This window comes from Siphateles boraxobius, unplaced genomic scaffold (assembly GCF_051911475.1).
Source record: "Siphateles boraxobius isolate OS27281-9 unplaced genomic scaffold, OSU_SipBor_1 92, whole genome shotgun sequence".
NCBI classification, from domain to species: domain Eukaryota; kingdom Metazoa; phylum Chordata; class Actinopteri; order Cypriniformes; family Leuciscidae; genus Siphateles; species Siphateles boraxobius.
In genome coordinates, this window is record NW_027509222.1 from 1,511,355 (window position 1) to 1,532,709 (window position 21,355).

Below are 21,355 nucleotides of genomic sequence, written 5' to 3' on the forward strand. Positions count from 1 at the left end.
CTGGTACTTACTCCCACGTTGATCTCCTTCATTGATCCTCTTTGTCTCCCTCCTACATTGTTCTATTGTGTGTCCTGTAAAGAAACAAGTTACGTCCTCAGCATTTCATCATTGTCCTGTGAGTAAATTTTAACAATTGAAGGATATTGTATAATGTGAGACTGGATGTTGTACTGTTTGTATATAATTCAGGACATGTTCTCTCAGGATGACTGTTGACCAACTGATCCAGTTATACTCAGCACTGGGTTGGTGTGTGTGAAGGGGAGCATCATTTATACCGTCAGTAAGGTTGATTCAGCAGTTTAAAGGGTTATTCACCACTGTCGAAATGGGCTTTGAATTAAGCTTGGCTAGTGTAGAAAGGCTAAAACATTTTTTAAATCAGTGCTGCCTGGCTAGAGAAAACAGAGGGAAACGGCTGTTGTCTTCCCTTTTGCCAAATAGGTAGGAAAACTTCAACACCCATAATGCACTGGGCTTGTGCTGTCCAAGGCCACGCCCACCAGTCTGTTATTGATACGCTTTTAAGAGTCAAATACCACCTTGCTTTGGTAGGAAATACTTCTTAGCAAACTTTTAGTCATAATGGTGTCGATTTGTATTGTCTGAGTAGACATTTAGCGGGAGTGAGTTACTTTCGGTTTCCAGTGTCGTTTCGAGAGTCGTAAATATGGAGAGAATGCTGCGACGGACAATCTGAATGCGAACCTATTCATGAATTACGATTTCTGTGTGAAAACATTCGTACATAGATGTTACATGAAAATATGCATGTATTGGCGGTTAGTGAATGAGACCCAGTGTTATGTGTGTTCCCACGACTGATATATTTAATATTTAATCCGACACTGACTTTTAGTTAGAATATTTTGATTTGACTAATGTGTAGTCTGAAAGAACTCATTATGGAGAAAAAATATAGTGATCAATTGTTTATTTAAGTCCTCCTGTGGTGAAATTCTAGTTTTTAATGTTGTTTTTATGTCTCTGTGGTGTTTTAATATGCTTTAACACAAACCATGTGTAAGTTCATAAGTCGACAGCATTGCTGAGTATTTTCTCCTTAAAACTGCAGTGAAACAAAGACAGTCTCAAAAACACGGTTTGAAATCGCTGGTGTTTCTGACGTCACAAACTACCTTGTAACCAGAGCTGGACAAAGTACACAACTTCCTTACTTGAGTGAAAGTACAGATACTACCGGTCAAATATTACTCCGTTACAAGTAAAAGTTGTAAAGACCAATTTTTACTTAAGTAAAAGTACAGAAGTACTCGTTTTTAAAAGTACTCAAGTATCAAAAGTAAACAGTAAATGTCAATGCATTGTTTTATTTTTATTGCATTGTTGTATGTAATTCTTACAGTATCGTATGCCTCTGAATCTATGCCTGCCAAGTGCCTACCCTCATATCAATTTCACATTATTTCTAGAACACAGTTCCAGTAGTGGGATTGAATGTGAGATTGGATAAGTGGACTCAATAACGTCCACAATGGTTTCGGACACACAAATGGCTGTTCCCTCAAATAATGCCCTATTTAAAGTTTTGGTTTTTAGTAAGAATATTTTAGCCTTACTGTTATCTATGAGCTAATGTGCTCCAAAACAATGACAACATTTGCATTTAGAAGACCAAAGCCAACGTTGAAAATGAAAATCAGGTTGATGTCAGAACCCAACGTCATATTGACGTTAATCTCCAACGTTGTATTGTGGTTGATAATGAAAATCGGGTTGACGTCAGAAACCAACATCAGTCGGGTTCTTGCGTCAAATCGACTTTCATTTCCGACCAAAATGCAACCAAAATCATCCCCCGACTGATGTTAATACTTTCTACGCAAGGACCTTGACAGAAATGTAGTGGAGTAAAAAGTACGATATTTGTCTTTCAAATGTAGTGAAGTTGAAGTAAAAAGTTTCCAGAAAAAATAAGTAAAGTACAAATTATCAAAAAGTGTACTTAAGTACAGTACTCAAGTAAATGTACTTTGTTACTGTCCACCTCTGCTTGTAACCAATCAGATTAACGTTTGATCGTCAACGAGTGGATCTCTGAGCTGAGTGAGTGGAGGCGGGGCTCATTTGCATATTCATAGAACCACGAATACTAAATGAGGCAAGGGTGTCGAGTTACATTCAAGCTATTTTAAGGCATGAAGAAATGTTTCTCAAGGAAAAAACTTTTAAATATGTAATTTTGGTGAGAAGGATGCGTGATCAACTACAGGGTGACTTTACTTACTTTGTATTAGGATTGGAGGTGAAAGTCTAAACATTATCTAGAGTTAGCTGTATCACATTAGCTCATGTTGTATAAAATGCTCTTCTGTGTCCTCACAGGTCAGTGTTTGTAGTTGAGGACAGCCATGCCTCTTGTAAAGAGGACGATCGAGCCCAAGCACCTGTGTCGGGGAGCGCTGCCTGACGGGGTGACCAATGAGCTGGAGTGCGTCACAAACAGCACACTGGCGGCCATTATCAAACAGCTGGGAGGACTCAGTACGTTTTCTCACTTCAACTGTTGACCCACACTCATTTTATCCCTTCAATTATCAAATCCTAAAGGTCTGTGATTTAATTCAATAAATATGCACTGGTAAGAGCTGCACGACGTGAGAAACGTATTATCCGCTGGTGTTTTCAGTGTCTCAGAGCTGCTCAATTCAAAGTTAATGCTGTTCTACACAAACTTCATGTGATTCTCAATCTGAGTCGTTTTAATGTATATTTGTGAATGCAAAATGCTTCATATACTTGTAATGAGAATCTCTCCCTGTGGTTTTCTATCAAAATAGAAATTTCATTGTTCAACATTTGAAATATTAGTATTGTAATTTTACTGTTATGATGTATAAAGTGGGCAAAAGTGATTTCCGGAGGGGATTTGTTTTTAATGACCTTACAAAATATGAGGTAATTTTTTTTTAAATATTTTAAATATGAAGAACAAAACACTAAACTTGGTTAAGGTATTTATCTGACAAAATTATTTGGTAAATAAAAAGGGCAAACTACAGCTACAGGTTTTATTTTACTATGCAAAAAAAATGCAGTTATTAATATTTCATATGTTTCTCTCTTGTTTTTGCATGTTCTTTCTTTTGTATGGCAGCCTGGCCAAAATTACATCCGCACAATTTGGCATGTTTTATTGCGTTTTTATCACAAATAAAACAATTAACTCCAAACACAACTATATAATATGACTACAAAATCTGTAATCTTTAATAATTTTTAATAATATTGGAATAAAAAGTAAAGATGTCGATTTTACTAGGCCGGACATCACTTTTGACCACTACTGTATATATTATATACTTTGAAATAAATGCTCAATATTTATTTTTTATTTTATTTTAAGGTCAAATGTTAAAATAGTTTTACAAATATTATAATCTTATTTTGTTTTATAGTTTTATTGAATAATAATAGTAATAATAATACAGTTTTATTAATAATAATTATAATAATGCATTATTATAATATATTATTATTATTATGATATAGCCATATTGATGTATAATCACAACATTACAGCTAAATAGTGCAGTCCTACATGCAAACACAGAAAACACTGTGTTTGCATGTAGGAAAATCACATTTTAAATTGCAATCATTATAAGAAAAATTACAATTCGATTTTCTCCCTAAATCATGCAGCCCTATTTTTTATGCTTGTTCTTATTTATTTATTCATTTTCAATTTCCCATTCCATCATATTAAAACGTTTTATAGTCACATTCAAGTCTTTTTAAAAGAAACGACTTTAAAACAAGAAATAAAAAATGCAATTATCAGTCGATTTCTCTGCATTGGGTCTCTTATTACGTAATAAATGATGTTGTACATAAATTCCTATGTGGAAGATGATAACAGTATGTGTTTATCGATTCAGGTCGACATGCAGAGGACATCTTCGGCGAGCTGTTTAATGAGGCCAACAGCTTCTACGTGCGCATGAACGGCTTACAGGAGCGTGTAGACCTGCTGGCAGTGAAGGTCACGCAACTGGACTCCACGGTGGAGGAGGGTGTGTACGAGTGAATGTGCATGAGCAGAAACTGACCCACTGCTGACCTGATCTGGTGTGACACAGCCTGGAAGAACAGCACAATGCAAACACAGGGCTGTTGTCAGGCTGTATGTGGGCGCAGGTACTCAGTATAATAGAGAAGTCTGTAACTGTGCAGATGAGGCACACATAAGAGCGTAGTCCTGCATGTTAGCGTAGTAGTTGTCTATTCATGAACTAATGCATTTTGTCAGAATGAATGCATTTATTCATAGATGCCACCTACTCTACGTCACTAGAAATAGAACGCCGCCATATTGACGACCGATCTCGCCCGGTATGGCCGCCCAAACTGCCCATTTGAATGAGAGAGAAAGACAGAGATACATGGATAACATTTTAATTTTAGGCTCCGATCCTTATTTGCTACTCCCAGCTTTCTTTTGTCCTTTATTATCTGCCCCAGACTTGCCCCAATCTGCCTTCCATGATATATATATATATATGTATCTTGTGCATAACCCCTCCCCATACAATGGGGATCGCTTGAAGGCTTTCAAGAGTACCGATGCGTATCAATATGCTGTTGCTGGATGGGTAAAAGACGTAAAAGTGCGGCACCTGGCCACCAAGGATTTATATTTAATCATGGGAAATGTAGGTATTATACAAAAAAAATTAAAATGTATGATTTTGGTGGTAGTTTGCTCTGACTAGGTAGCGAGTTGTTAGCCACGGCTCACGGCTAGCTGTAATTAATCTGGATTAGGCCTGTCGCGAATGTCAATAAATCAATTAATCGCACAATGAAAAAAATTAGCTCGATCATTTTTCTGGCCGCGATAATTTCCATTTGCATGCTTGTTTGTTTACCTCTTCTCTCTCTCTCTCTACCAAAGAGACTGGATGTGTGACAACTCTGTTTAAGACATAACCGACATTTGTGAATCCTCTCCAAAACGGACATTTAAACATAATGTTGTGTGTATTTGTCCATTCAGACACGAAACAGAGCTCAATTCATTACTCGCGCTGTATAGGGCTCTATGGCTGCACGCTTCGGGTCGGGTGTGTGCGCACAGAAAGATGAGACATGATACAATATTAGACATTCATACAATACGAGACATTTCTTCTATCCTTTTCTTTTGGTATAGAATAAAATACCAGTTCGGGGTTCCTCTTTCAGCTGTTGTTGCAGCTCCAGCACAACATATTGCAGGCATTACTGAGACCGTCGGTCGTAAAGATGGCGGTGCAAAGCTACAGTGACGTCATGTGAACCGAACGAATAACTTAAACACACATGAACGTTGATTATACACTGTAAAAAGCGACAAAACTGTATAATTTATTCAAAGTGCATTTTTACATTGCTCCAGCTGAAAATCATGGATTCCGGTTTAAACCTTCAGAACAGAATAATGAAAAGAAAAAATGTAGTTTGAATAGACATGTAAAAAAAGTCTTTATTTACAGTAAGTAAACTAAATTGAACATTGACTAACAGAATTGTTTTAGTTTTTCCTTAAAGGTACACTGTAACTCAAAATTAACATGCTTTTGTTTAAAATGAGCACACAGTCCTTCATGTTCCACTGATGTCGAGACACTAGCACAGTGAAATAGTCGAGTTGAATAAGAGGCAGTTGATAAGGAAACATAATTAATAGAGTGGTAAAGTAATGCTGCCTTAAAAGCTTAAAGACTGTATGATGTAATGTGCTTCATTGTCTAATATGTAACGTGTGATCGTCAACGAGTGGATCTCTGAGCTGTGTGAGTGAGTGGAGGCGGGGCTCATTTGCATATTCATAGGACCGCAAATACTAAATGAGGCAAGGGTGTCTAGTTACATTCAAGCTATTTTAAGGCATGAAGAAATTTTTTGAAGATACCAAAAATGTTGGTGATCAAAGATGAGTTTTTAAAGACCCTGTAAAGTCAAAATTAAGTATGTGTTCTGAGTTTATTTATCACAGAAAAATGTGTTATTAGACACCCAGCCAAATTTGAATGATAAAAAAGCCTGCAAGTACAATAAGCTATCAATAAATGCAATAAGCTATCAAAATCTTGAAAAAATGAACGGTAGTCTCTGCTCTCAAACGCTGGGGGCGTGTCCGCTGGCTGCGCTGGAACCACGCCCACTCGTGGTAAAGCTGCCGTCGCCACAATCAACTGTCACCCGCTACAGCCGGAATGGATGCTCCTAGCAGCTTATTAGGTTAATTATAACATAAGCGCACAAGGTAACTTACACTCATTGGTGGGCACGCACTGCCGATGATGTCACCAGTTGTCGGCGCGACGGGAGGATGAAGGCCGAGGCGGGAGATAGTCGTTCGGCCCCATTCACCAGTAACACAACAGCGGATTATCAGTGAATCCCAGTTGTCTCCGATGAAAGTTTATAAAACTATCCCGTGTAAAATGATCACTACAGAGGCGGGTTTTGGTGGTGATCCTCAGCTCTCCATCAAGGTGGCTCTTCACAAAATTAATCCACCTCTTCTTGATGTGATCGTATTTAGGAAATTTAAATAAGGACACCGATCTGTTTTGGACGTGATCGCATCCAGGTAGTACGCATTTCCGTGACGAAGACATAGCTAACTAGCAAACTGTAAGCTGTAGTAACTAATAATACTGACAGTAACTCGCGATTGAGCGGCAAACTGATGCGAATGTGCTTTATTTATATTGTTAGGGGAGCGGCCAGCCTCAGGGGCTCCAGTGCGTCATCAAGTAGGGGCGTGTCCAGGAGCTCAGGGGCTCCAGTGCGTCATCAAGTAGGGGCGTGTCCAGGAGCTCAGGGGTTCCAGTACGTCATCAAGTAGGGGCGTGTCCAGGAGCTCAGGGTCTCCAGTGCGTCATCAAGTAGGGGCGTGTCCAGGAGCTCAGGGGCTCCAGTGCATCATCAAGTAGGGGCGTGTCCAGGAGCTCAGGGGTTCCAGTGCGTCATCAAGTAGGGGCGTGTCCAGAAGCTCAGGGGTTCCAGTGCGTCATCAAGTAGGGGCGTGTCCAGGAGCTCAGGGGTTCCAGTGCGTCATCAAGTAGGGGCGTGTCCAGGAGCTCAGGGGCTCCAGTGCGTCATCAAGTAGGGGCGTGTCCAGGAGCTCAGGGGCTCCAGTGCGTCATCAAGTAGGGGCGTGTCCAGGAGCTCAGGGGCTCCAGTGCTTCATCAAGTAGGGGCGTGTCCAGGAGCTCAGGGGCTCCAGTGCGTCATCAAGTAGGGGCGTGTCCAGGAGCTCAGGGGCTCCAGTGCGTCATCAAGTAGGGGCGTGTCCAGGAGCTCAGGGGCTCCAGTGCGTCATCAAGTAGGGGCGTGTCCAGGAGCTCAGGGGCTCCAGTGCGTCATCAAGTAGGGGCGTGTCCAGGAGCTCAGGGGTTCCAGTGTGTCATCAAGTAGGGGCGTGTCCATGAGCTCAGGGGCTCCAGTGCATCATCAAGTAGGGGCGTGTCCAGGAGCTCAGTGGCTCCAGTGCATCATCAAGTAGGGGCGTGTCCAGGAGCTCAGGGACTCCAGTGCGTCATCAAGTAGGGGCGTGTCCAGGAGCTCATGGGTTCCAGTACGTCATCAAGTATGGGCGTGTCCAGGAGCTCAGGGGCTCCAGTGCGTCATCAGGTAGGGGCGGTAGCCCCGCCCAAAAAGTCCGTAAAATATCAATGGTGAAAAACTGTTTAACGGTCTGACTCCACAATTCAGTACTTCACAGTTCACAGTCTTTGTAATGTGTTTTAGCAATACATTTCTAACATTTATAATGTGTTTAGAATTTTTTTTTTTTAATTGCCTTTACAGGGACTTTAAGTGATAAAATGATTGACTACAGGGGGACTTTAAGAGATATAACAGAGAATGTCTAATAAGGGGAGAACTTCCACTCTCAGTAAACTTCCGGCTTCTGAACTGGTTGCAGTTCCACTCTGGCTCCATATGAGGGCGCTCACAGGACGAGTGCAGAATGAATGGAGGTCTATGGAGATATACCCCTAAAAATCCACTTTTCTCAGGATATACTTTTGTCTAGTAATTTGAATGTTGTATTCGAAAGGAGATGCAAAGAAATTACCCATTGCTGGGTGTTAGATTTTTTAGAGTCACTTATTTGCTTTACAAAAGTCTTTTAAAATGTCAATAATGTCATACACATTGTACGGCCAGAGACACTGCTTTACGGCAATCCTTCAGTTACTTTGGTGCTTTCGCGCTCTGCACTTTCTTTTCTCTCGAGGCATCGACAACACCACTGACACAGGTTAATACACATGCTAGAAGAGTTTTTGTTTTGTTGTTTTAAAAGACCGCGCCGAAAATACACACATTCTGGTCCTGCTTCGGATGCCACGATGCCATCAAGCGGTATCTCTGGACGTAATCAGTCCTTCACTGACCAATCAGCGTTCATTAGCAGAATGCTAGCGTGTAATGGACAACAACAACTCAACCTGTAAGAAATCGAAAGGACATAAGTACTCGTTCATTCAACGTTCGACCTATAACCCATGTTGAACTTGCAAAACCTACAGTCAAATCTGAGATTTCTCAACGGCAATCGGGTGAAAGAGACAAATTTAGCCGTCTAGCTCCATAGACTCCCATTCATTTTGCACTCATGGGCGATCGCCCCCAGTGGAACTCCGGTGGAACTACAACCAAAATTCGGTACAATAGGATTTAATAGGGAGTGAACAGTCTCTCCGTAGACGGGCTCTGGATATAATCAGATTAGATGAAAAGGATCTCAAGCTGACCAGCTGACGACATTACTGTAGATTTAACCATTAATAGACACGGTACTTCCTTAAAAAAAAAACTCCAGCACAGCGTTACAACAACCATAATTAAATGATCTTCACAATCGAATCGATAATGCTTTACATGAAGATCGGTTAGAGAGATACATATGACAGTTCATGTGTTCAATAAAACTCCTTACTCTCCTGTTATAAAGTAATAAAACACCATCATCTCCGCGTCACTTTACAACATTTCAAATCCCTCAGTTCTTCATATCCTGAAGCCAAGCTGATGTTGATTCTTGTTTTATTACGAGCTCTGTCTCTCTTTCCTCCAGCAGACTCTCCTTTGTTCGTTTAAAATGGGTGATTTCCTGAAGGTTGATAGATTTAGCGGCTCAATGTCAATCCCACACCAGACACACACACACACTAGGCATGCGGCAAAGCAGCCAGCAAAACTTTACTCTATTCATGAATATGACGAGACACACGGGCGAGTGACGTATACGCAATTTCCCGGGAACGCCATCCTGACAGGTTTCATTGATAAACACTTATAATAGGCTAACAGTGTTTTATCTACAGTGTACCTTTAAAATAAAACTAAAAACATTGTGTTAGTCAATGTTCAATTTAGTTTACTTGCTATAAATAAAAACAGGAATATTCTCTTTGAATGTTTTTTTACGTCTATTCTATTTTTGTGTCTATTCAAACGAAATTGTTTCTTTAAAAAAAAAATTTAAATGGGGATTTCTGTTCTGAAGGTTTAAACCGGAATCCATGATTTACAGCTAGACCAATATAAAAATGCACTTTAAATACATGACATGGTTTTGTCACTTTTTACAGTGTATAATGAACGTTCATGTGTGTTTAACTTACAAATGCATGAATTCCAACAAAAGGCATTAGTTCATGAATAGACAACTACTGGATAAAAAACTGATCATAAACTGCCCACTTAAACAGGAAAACACCATCAAGTCAAGTCAAGTCATCCTCATTTATATAGCGCTTTTAACAATGTAGATTGTTTCAAAGCAGCTTTACAGAGATAAAGATATAATTTAAGGTAACAGAGATTGGTTTGGTTTTATAGTGGCTCTTGAAAAAAGTTTTTTCCAGCTAAAGTTAGTTTTGATTGATTCACTTCCGTCTAAATGATCATTGGTTATTAAATTAGGGGCCGCTAAGACGACACCGTTCTCTCTAAACAGACTTTAAACGTGAACCTGTGATAGACGCTGATGGCGTTCACATGCGCATTAAGAATTCATTCTATAGTTATGTGCGTTTGAATATATGTGCGCAGGTTTGTAATTCCTTACAAACCATGCCTAAACAAACTACTTGTCTATAAATTTTGATGCAGAATTTTATTTTATCTTATCACTTTGGGTAGGTACGCGAACCGAAAAATTCCACAACGCTTTATCTGTAGAGTGGTATAGGGATCCTCCATAGGGAGAGGCTAGTTGGCACTTCAGCACTGCATTGTCATCGGGTCCAGTCGAAAGTCCTTCGTCAGATCTGGAAACGGCCTGGATCCGGCAGGCAGCGGGAAAACCTCGGGATAAACAAAGACACTAAAATTAGCGTAGATGCCATTCTTCTTATGATGTAACGAGTACATCAGGATTTGAGGGAAGTGTTCCCAGTTCTGGCTGACCTAATCTAAGCAGCCTAATATTGAATTATAGAAGTCTATAGAGTGTTATGTGAATGCTAGGTCAAAGAGATGTGTTTTCAGTCTAGCTTTGAACTGACAGACTGTGTCTGCTTCCCGGACAATGTTAGGAAGATTGTTCCAAAGTTTTGGTGCTAAATAGGAAAAGGATCTACCGCCAGCAGTCGATTTATATATTCTAGGTATTATCAACTGGCCGGAGTTTTGAGATCGCAATAGACGTGAAGGACTATAATGCGTTAAGAGCTCGCTCAAGTACTGGGGAGCTAAACCATTTAGTGCCTTGTAAGTAATCAGCAATATTTTAAAATTTATACGATGTTTAATAGGGAGCCAATGCAGTGTTGACATAACCGGGCTAATATGGTCGTACTTCCTGGTCCTGGTAAGAACTCTAGCGGCTGCGTTTTGAACTAGCTGTAGTTTGTTTATTAAGCGTGCAGGGCAACCACCCAGTAGAGCATTACAATAATCTAGCCTTGATGTCATGAACGCATGAACTAGTTGTTCCGCATTTGTCAATGAGAGCATATGACGTAATTTAGATATATTTTTAAGATGGAAAAATGTCATCAACGGATTCATTTAGTTTTTATGTGTCTTATATCCCAGTAATAGATGAGTGCTGGCAGTGGTGTAGTGCCGGGTATACGCAGGTATACGGTGTATACCCACTTCTTTTTCAGTCGGCATTGCGTATATCCACTTCTAAATCCCCGTCCGATGTGCATCATTTAGTAGGCTAGCTTATCCAATCTCATGTGAAAAATAAAACAGTCAGGGCCGTACCCAGCATTGAGGTCCCCGAGGTCCGGACCTCAGTCATTTTTTGAGTGTATAAAATAAAAGTTGTGAAATAATTGCCTAATATTAACTCTAATTTGGTGCTGCAATGATTCGCCCACCGCAACGATAACTGACCTTCTCATCTGAGTTGCTTCAGCACTCACACACCCGCTCGTCAATGTCAAAATGTTTGAGACCAAACAAAGCAAGCGGGATTTATGTTCACAGAAGCGCAAGCCGAGCGCGAATCCCAACGCGACTCTTCACGCTTCAGTTATAGTAAGTTATATAATATATATAAGTTTTAAATGACCGACAGACAGTGGCGGCTCCAGACATTTTCTGTTGCAGGTGCTATGAGGATGCTTAACATCTAATAGACGGTGCTCTAATATTTCCCGAGTATCAGCACTGGGACTTTTCTCTGTTTGTATCACTCCGCTTGTCTGTGTTTGCGCAACTTGCATCATTAAGCCAGAAGGTGGCAACAAGGGACTGTCTTTATGAGAGAGATAATTGAACCATTTATTAAATGAACAGATTAGTCCAAAAACATTGATTAATTTAGGACAGAAAAAGTAGCTGAGACTGATCTTTGATGCTCATACTAATTGCTCATATGCCTCTAGACACAGAAGGATTGCATTGGCGTTTGTTTGAAATTTAACATCTATGGCCATTCTCGTTTCAAATAGCCTATGTGATTGTGTATTGTCAACAATAAGCATTAAGCATAAACATTCTGCATTTCCATTTTGTGGATCGTTCATTTACTGACATTTAAACATTTAACATTTAAACATTTAATACGGCATACGGCCGTTTAAACATTTAATACTGCATACGGCCCTAAGGAATAGTCACTCAAAATGCATAATTATTTAGTAATAATAAATAATTAAAAGCCAGTATTAATTGCAAAAACTGCACCTCTTCTGTGGCTAATATTAATTTCATAAAGATCCTTTCTCCGTGAAGTCAAGTAGCAAAAGTTTAGTGACAATGTGCAATACCGGCCCATTTTGGGGTGAACTAATATGCAATACTAGTCTTACATGTCACTGTTGATAACACAGAGCATTCATCCTTTGCTGGGACGCTAAAATATTGGGGGCATAAATTAAGAGTATACCCACTTCTCCAGTCACCACTACATCACTGAGTGCTGGTGTTTGATGGTGTTTGATGGGTCTGTCTGCTTGCTCTTCAGTGTCCTTACAGGACATCAACATGCGAAAAGCATTCAAGAGTTCCACTATCCAGGACCAGCAGGTGGTGTCCCGAAACTCCATCCCGAACCCTGTGATGGAGGTGTACCAGCGCTCCGACAAACCCCCCCCCCTCAACATCCTCACCCCATACCGGTCAGTGTACGCTTCAGCGAGGACATGCACAAAAACTGCACATTTGGATGAAAAACAAGTCATTTTCAGATCATATTCACCTCAAAGTCAAACTTTATATATGTATATATATTTCTGTATATATTTGTAGGACTATTAGCATTTTTAATATATATATATATATATATATATATATATATATATATATATATATATATATATATATATACAGGTCCTTCTCAAAAAATTAGCATATTGTGATAAAATTCATTATTTTCCATAATGTAATGATAAAAATTAAACTTTCATATATTTTAGATTCATTGCACACCAACTGAAATATTTCAGGTCTTTTATTGTTTTAATACTGATGATTTTGGCATACAGCTCCTAAAAACCCAAAATTCCTATCTCAAAAAATTAGCATATTTCATCCGACCAATAAAAGAAGTGTTTTTAATACAAAAAAAGTCAACCTTCAAATAATTATGTTCAGTTATGCACTCAATGCTTGGTTGGGAATCCTTTTGCAGAAATGACTGCTTCAATGCGGCGTGGCATGGAGGCGATCAGCCTGTGGCACTGCTGAGGTGTTATGGAGGCCCAGGATGCTTCGATAGCGGCCTTAAGCTCATCCAGAGTGTTGGGTCTTGCGTCTCTCAACTTTCTCTTCACAATATCCCACAGATTCTCTATGGGGTTCAGGTCAGGAGAGTTGGCAGGCCAATTGAGCACAGTAATACCATGGTCAGTAAACCATTTACCAGTGGTTTTGGCACTGTGAGCAGGTGCCAGGTCGTGCTGAAAAATGAAATCTTCATCTCCATAAAGCTTTTCAACAGATGAAGCATGAAGTGCTCCAAAATCTCCTGATAGCTAGCTGCATTGACCCTGCCCTTGATAAAACACAGTGGACCAACACCAGCAGCTGACATGGCACCCCAGACCATCACTGACTGTGGGTACTTGACACTGGACTTCAGGCATTTCCTTCTCCCCAGTCTTCCTCCAGACTCTGGCACCTTGATTTCCAAATGACATGCAAAATTTGCTTTCATCCGAAAAAAGTTATTTGGACCACTGAGCAACAGTCCAGTGCTGCTTCTCTGTAGCCCAGGTCAGGCGCTTCTGCCACTGTTTCTGGTTCAAAAGTGGCTTGACCTGGGGAATGCGGCACCTGTAGCCCATTTCCTGCACACGCCTGTGCACGGTGGCTCTGGATGTTTCTACTCCACACTCAGTCCACTGCTTCCGCAGGTCCCCCAAGGTCTGGAATCGGTCCTTCTCCACAATCTTCCTCAGGGTCCGGTCACCTCTTCTCGTTGTGCAGCGTTTTTTGCCACACTTTTTCCTTCCCACAGACTTCCCACTGAGGTGCCTTGATACAGCACTCTGGGAACAGCCTATTTGTTCAGAAATGTCTTTCTGTGTCTTACCCTCTTGCTTGAGGGTGTCAATGATGGCCTTCTGGACAGCAGTCAGGTCGGCAGTCTTACCCATGATTGCGGTTTTGAGTTTTTAAAAGCCTCAGGAATCTTTTGCAGGTGTTTAGAGTTAATTAGTTGGTTCAGATGATTAGGTTAATAGCTCGTTTAGAGACCCTTTTCATGATATGCTAATTTTTTGAGATAGGAATTTTGGGGTTTCATAAGCTGTATCCCAAAATCATCAGTATTAAAACAATAAAAGACCTGAAATATTTCAGTTGGTGTGCAATGAATCTAAAATATATGAAAGTTTAATTTTTATCATTGCATTATGGAAAATAATGAACTTTATCACAATATGCTAATTTTTTGAGAAGGACCTGTATACATATATATATATATATATATATATATATATATATATATATATACACACTGCCGTTCAAAAGTTTGGGGTCGGTAAGATTTTTAATGATTTTAAAACAATTCTCTTCTGTTCACCAAGGCTGCATTTATTTGATTAAAAATACAAAAAAACCCAGTAATATTGTGAAATATTTTTACAATTTAAAATAACAGTTTTCTATGTGAATATATAGTAAAGTGTAATTTATTCCTGTGATCAAAGCTGAATTTTCAGCATCATTACTCCAGTCTTCAGTGTCAAATGATCCTTCAGAAATCAGTATAATATGATGATTTGATGCTCAAGAAAATTTATGATTATTATCAATGTTGGAAACAGTTGTGTATCATTTGTTTTAGGATTCTTTAATAACCAGAGAGTTAAAAACAACAGCATTTATCTGAAATAGAATCTTTTGTAACATTATAAATGTCTTTACTGTCACTTTTGATCAATTTAATTCCTCCTTGATGAATAAAAGTATTGATTTATTTTATTTATTTCCCCCCCCCCAAAAAAAAAAATTCTTACTGAGCCCAAAGTATTGAACGGTAGTGTTTAATGTTACAAAAGATTCTATTTCAGATAAATGCTGTTCTTTTGAACTTTCTATTCATCAAAGAATCCTGAAATAAAAATGTAAATAACTGTTTTCAACATTGATAATAATCACTTCTAAGCGTTGTGTTGTGTTGTCTTACAGGGATGACAAAAAAGACGGGCTCAAATTCTATACAGATCCATCCTACTTTTTTATTCTTTGGAAGGAAAAGATGCTGCAAGCTACAGAAAACAAGAGGAAGGAGAAACGCCGGCAGAAGGTGTGTGTGTGTGTGTGTGTGTGTGTGTGTGTGTGTCTGTGTGTGTGTGTGTGTGTGTGTGTGTGTGTGTGTGTGTGTGTGTGTGTGTGTGTGTGTGTGTGTGTGTGTGTGTGTGTTGTGTGTGTCTGTATGTGTGTGTGTGTGTGTGTGTGTGTGTGTGTGTGTGTGTGTGTGTGTGTGTGTGTGTGTGTGTGTGTGTGTGTGTGTGTGTGTGTGTGTGTGTGTAGCCAGAAACATACTTTATGTACTGTAAGTACACTAACACAGTCTTAAATCCTCACCCAACACATAACTAAACTAAAAGTCCAAACAACAAACAACAGAAGTCATTCTTCATACAGTTCCAGAGTCACAGCTGTTATTACATACAGTCGTCAAACCCGAACACCGACTGAGGGAACTTTACTGCTCAAAGAGCCCACAATTCTACCAAGCGGGCGTTCTGGAAACCTGTTTGAAAACAGCTATTATTTCGCTATTCTGTTTGATAACACTAGAGGCGTAGAAATGACACACTCCGCTGGTTTCTTTTACAGACCTACCTGTTCCTTCTGCACAGTTAAATATTACTCAGACTTAAAGAAACATTTCCTTTTTTTCTGCCTTAGCAAGAGCAAAAACACTCGGAGGATCCCTCTCGCGAGGTAAAGAAAGTTCGTAAAGCTCGTAACCGGCGTCAGGAGTGGAATATGATGGCGTACGATAAGGAGTTTCGTCCGGACACTCGTCTAACACCGTCTCCTTACCATGGCATGTCCTCTGAGGGATCTCTGTCTCCAGATAGGTGGGTATTATGGTCTGTTCTCTATGTTCGAGCCACTTTAGTGTTTTGAAGAATGCAACGTATTTAGGGTTAGTTCAACCAAAAATGAAAATTCTGTCATTAATTACTCACCCTCGCGTCGTTCCAAACCCGTAAGACTTTCGTTCATGTTCTGAACACAAATGAAGATCTTTTTTGAAGAAATCTGAGAGATTTCGGTCCCTCCATTGACAGGCTACGCAACTACCACTTTGGCGATTTAAAACGTTTTTTAAGAGATCGTAAAACTAATCCATATGAATTGAGCGGTTTAGTCCAAATTTTCTGAAGAGACTCGATTGCTTTATATGATGAACAGATTTAATTTAGTCTTTTATTCATATAAACAATCACGTTTGAACTTTTGAAAGAGGTTTGTTCTCGCACGTCAAGCAGCTTCTGTTTATGTTCACTGATCAATGTTTGTGTCACGGTGTTGGTTTGTGTTCCTGGGTTTTCACTAGAGGTTTCTTCCCCTGATCGTCACCTCCCCAGATGAACTGCATTTCCCATAACCCTTTGCCTGGACTCGTCACTGATCATTGCAAACAGCTGTTCCCACTCACATTGTTTGCACCTGTCTATTTATACCCTGTCTGTTTCTGTGTTAGTTGTGGAGTCCTTAACTATGTCGCTGGCACTTTGTCGGTTCGTTACTCTTGTTTGTTCTCTCACCTAGTTCCTGTTCGGAGTCTCCTTGCGGAGGCTATGCTGTCTTCTCGTCTTGCTTCCTGGCATTTTGGATTTCAGGTCGCCCGCCTTCAAACTGTGGCGTTTTGAGTGTTGTTCCCCGATTGTCTAATAAACTGCAATTTTATCTAATAAAATAAACTTTTACTTGCACTTGGATCTTGGGACTCGTCATTGTGACAGTTTGTATGTGAATAAAAGCCTAAATTCAGTCTGTTCATAATTTAACGCGATCGAGTCTCTTCAGAAAACCTGGACTAAACCGATCAATTCGAATGGATTAGTTTTACGATCTCTTTATGAACTTTTTGAAGTGGTAGTTGCATAGCCTGTCAATGGAGGGACAGAAATCTCTCAGATTTCATCAAAAAGATCTTCATTTGTGTTCCGAAGATGAACGAAAGTCTTATGGGTTTGGAACGATATAAAGGAAAGCAATCAATGACAGAATTTTCATTTTTGGGTCAACTATCACTTTAAATTAATAGTTCACCAAAAAAAAATGAATTGTTCATCGGCAGCTCTCAATAACTGATGGTTCTCTATTGTGTCTTACTCTGATCTGAAGCTGAATATAGGTATTCATTTGCCCATTACTTATTCCTCTTGACTTTGCGTCAGTTGATTAGACACTTCAATACACCAAATGGGGGCCGTCAACTGTATTTCCATTGTACGTTTTAATCTATATCAAATGCAGTTAGTTCTTAAGTTCATTAAAACATAAGATGGCAGTTTAACTGTAAAGTACATTTAATAAGTGTGTTACGAAAGTTCCTACTCTCTTTAAGTACACTTAAGTGGCCTTTTAATTCATTACTAATATATGTTTTGCAAGGACTGTTTTATAAAAATATACTTTTAAGGTTTGATAAGTGCACATTCAATACAATTAAGTGCCCTTCTTTTTCACAAGGATAATTAAAATGCCATCTGTTTGTCTATAGGTGAACTAGCAAACTGAAGTATAAACGGCTGAGAATGGTGTGTGTTGTGTTCATGACGGCACCAAGAAAAAAAGCTTTACCGCCTTCATAGTTGGAGTGTGAGCCGCACACTCGACGTTTGAGCCGTGAGTGTGGGACTAGAAGGTTTTGATTACTTGATCTTAAGCTCCTGGAAGTGGTATAGGAATGCAGCAATTCTGATAAGTAGAAACACTTTTAAGTAGATAAATTCACTTTTAAATGGTGTTTGCATAAAAATGTGTTTTTGCATTGTGTGGACAAAACCACCATACAATGAGAAAAAACATTCACTCCTTTTTTTTTAATCCTCAAATAGCCTAAACACTCAAATAATCAAACCGTTTGGATTTTCTGAGCAATATGATGTCATATTGCTCATGCTCCGCCCACGACCACTGACGGACTGTCCCGTATTAGCATATTTCCCGTATTAGTATTATTTCTGCCCTCAGTCATTTGTATACTGTCCACCAAGGCATCACTTTACGTGTCTTGTGTGACACGCGTAATGCTGTAGCTCATTATCATTTAAAGAGACATGCACCGAAACGGGTCGCTGTGAGCAGAGCTGTTTTTGAGGTGGTAAAAAGAGTGTTGTTTTACACAACCATTGAAGGAATTTTAACCAAAGTATGTTACAAACTTTACATGAAGACCCTAAAGACTTGTGGAAAATGGGCATCTGATGACCCCTTTAAAGTCAATTCTATACTGAATAGGCAGCCATAATAATGCCTGCATACTGTGTGTCTATACAGGTGCTGGTCATATAATTAGAATATCATAAAAAGTTGATTCATTTCAAGAATTCAACTTAACAGGTGAAACTAATATATTATATAGACTCATTACATGCAGAGATATTTCAAGACTTTATTTGTTATAATTTTGATGATTATGGCTTACAGCTTATGAAACCCACAAAATCCCAGAAAATTAGAATATTACATGAAATCACACAGTAATTACACAGGAATACCATGGTCATTCAACCAGGTTTTGGTTCTTTTGGCAGTGTGGGCAGGTGCAAATCCTGCTGGAAAATGAAGGAAGCATGAAGTGCTCTGAAAATGTCCTGGTAGACGGCTGCGTTGACTCTGGATTTAATAAAGCACAGTGGACCAAAGTCCTCTTTTCTGATGAGAGCAAATTTTGCATCTCATTTGGAAACCAAGGTCCCAGAGTCTGGATGAAGAACAGAGAGGCACACAATCCAAGATGCTTGAAGTCCACTGTGAAGTTTCCACAGTCTGCGTTGGTTTGGGGAGCCATGTCATCGGCTGGAGTTGGTCCACTTTGGTGTTCACTCAACACAGCCGTCTACGTGGACATTTTCAGAGAACTTCCTGCTTCCTTCAGCAGACAAGCTTTATGGAGATGCTTCCTTCATTTTCCAGCAGGATTTGCACCTGCCCACACTGCCAAAATAACCGAAACCTGGTTCAATGACCATGGTATTCCTGTGTAATTACTGTGTGATTTAATGTAATATTCTATATTTCTGGGATTTTGATTTTGTGGGTTTCATAAGCTGTAAGCCATAATCATCAAAATTATAACAAATAAAGTCTTGAAATATCTCACTTTGCATGAAATGAGTCTATATAATATATTAGTTTCACCTGTTAAGTTGAATTCTTGAAATAAATCAACTTTTTGATGATATTCTAATTATATCACCAGCACCTGTATATTGTGTTGTTTGATTTAACGCAGATCTGGTATGTCAGACGAGCACTCGTATCCAGCGAGTCCGAACCACCCACCGGAGGCTGGCGGAGCAGGGGCTGATGGGAAAGACGCCGGCCCCACGCAGACTCAGTCCCTGGACCGAGCGCACCGCCCCCCGGGCTCCTCCGGTTCTGCTGGGGCCCGACAGCACTCTCTGGGACGCCTCCAGGTCCACCATGGGCCACCAGTGCCAGAATCAGCTCTCAACGGGCCAAGGCCAACAGCTGCTAAAGAATACAGGCATGTCAATTCTCTCTCAGAAGTTACAGACTATAATTAACTGTATTAGGTTTTAATAACTGTAAGTAACTTTGCAACTACATGGGGTGGCAGTGGCGCAGTGGATAAGACACATGCCTTTGGTGTGAGAGACCCGGGTTCGAATCCACTGTGAGACACCAATGTGTCCCTGAGCAAGACACTTAACCCCTAGTTGCTCCAGAGGTGTGCGACCTCTGACATATATAGCAATTGTAAGTCGCTTTGGATAAAAGCGTCAGATAAATGTAAATGTAAATGTACATGTCAACTTATTCTAACCCTACTAATACTCTACTAATACTCTAATGCGAGTTAGCAGACATGTAGGTGCAACGTTACAGTCAACAGAATGTGTTAAAGGGACCATCAAAATAAAGTGAAACCGTTTTTTGTAGTGTTTCATCTCTATGCAGAGAAAGGAATAGTTCACCCAAAAAGGAAAGTTGTCAACATTTACTCATTTACATCATGAGGTGGATTTCAATACGTTCCTTCAGGTTTACTTATGATGTTAAAGAATTCTGCACAAAACAAAATTGATTATTTTCAACCCTCATTCTTAGCCTTTGTTTTAAAGAATGATCATTATAATCTGAACACACATCTGTATACTGTATCAGTGTAGACAGCGTCAGTCATTATAATCTGAACACACATCTGTATACTGTATCAGTGTATCAGCATCAGTCATTATAATCTGAGCACACATCTGTATACTGTATCAGTGTAGACAGTCAGTCATTATAATCTGAACACACATCTGTATACTGTATCAGTGTAGACAGCGTCAGTCATTATAATCTGAACACACATCTGTATACTGTGTCAGTGTATCAGCATCAGTCATTATAATCTGAGCACACATCTGTATACTGTATCAGTGTAGACAGCATCAGTCATTATAATCTGAACACACATCTGTATAATGTATCAGTGTATCAGCATCAGTCATTATAATCTGAGCACACATCTGTATACTGTATCAGTGTAGACAGTCAGTCATTATAATCTGAACACACATCTGTATACTGTATCAGTGTAGACAGCATCAGTCATTATAATCTGAACACACATCTGTATACTGTATCAGTGTAGACAGCATCAGTCATTATAATCTGAACACACATCTGTATAATGTATCAGTGTAGACAGCATCAGTCATTATAATCTGAACACACATCTGTATACTGTATCAGTGTAGACAGCATCAGTCATTATAATCTGAACACACATCTGTATACTGTATCAGTGTATCAACATCAGTCATTATAATCTGAGCACACATCTGTATACTGTATCAGTGTATCAGCGTCAGTCATTATAATCTGAGCACACATCTGTATACTGTATCAGTGTAGACAGTCAGTCATTATAATCTGAACACACATCTGTATACTGTATCAGTGTATCAACATCAGTCATTATAATCTGAGCACACATCTGTATACTGTATCAGTGTAGACAGTCAGTCATTATAATCTAAACACACATCTGTATAATGTATCAGTGTAGACAGCATCAGTCATTATAATCTGAACACACATCTGTATACTGTGTCAGTGTAGACAGCATCAGTCATTATAATCTGAGCACACATCTGTATACTGTATCAGTGTAGACAGCATCAGTCATTATAATCTGAACACACATCTGTATACTGTA

At 39.5% G+C, this 21,355-nt stretch overlaps 1 protein-coding gene across 1 annotated transcript in view; it reads left to right on the forward strand.

Moving 5' to 3' along the window:
* LOC143733212 (actin-binding protein WASF3) overlaps positions 1-21,355 on the forward strand; it is a 39,568-nt gene that overhangs the window by 12,968 nt on the left and 5,245 nt on the right. The window contains exons 2-7 of the mRNA XM_077224827.1: positions 2,350-2,508; positions 3,906-4,040; positions 12,455-12,608; positions 15,124-15,241; positions 15,850-16,025; positions 19,418-19,672. Of these exons, the coding sequence (XP_077080942.1) occupies positions 2,376-2,508; positions 3,906-4,040; positions 12,455-12,608; positions 15,124-15,241; positions 15,850-16,025; positions 19,418-19,672 (971 nt within the window). The 5' untranslated portion in view covers positions 2,350-2,375. The remainder of the gene's footprint in view (positions 1-2,349; positions 2,509-3,905; positions 4,041-12,454; positions 12,609-15,123; positions 15,242-15,849; positions 16,026-19,417; positions 19,673-21,355) is intronic.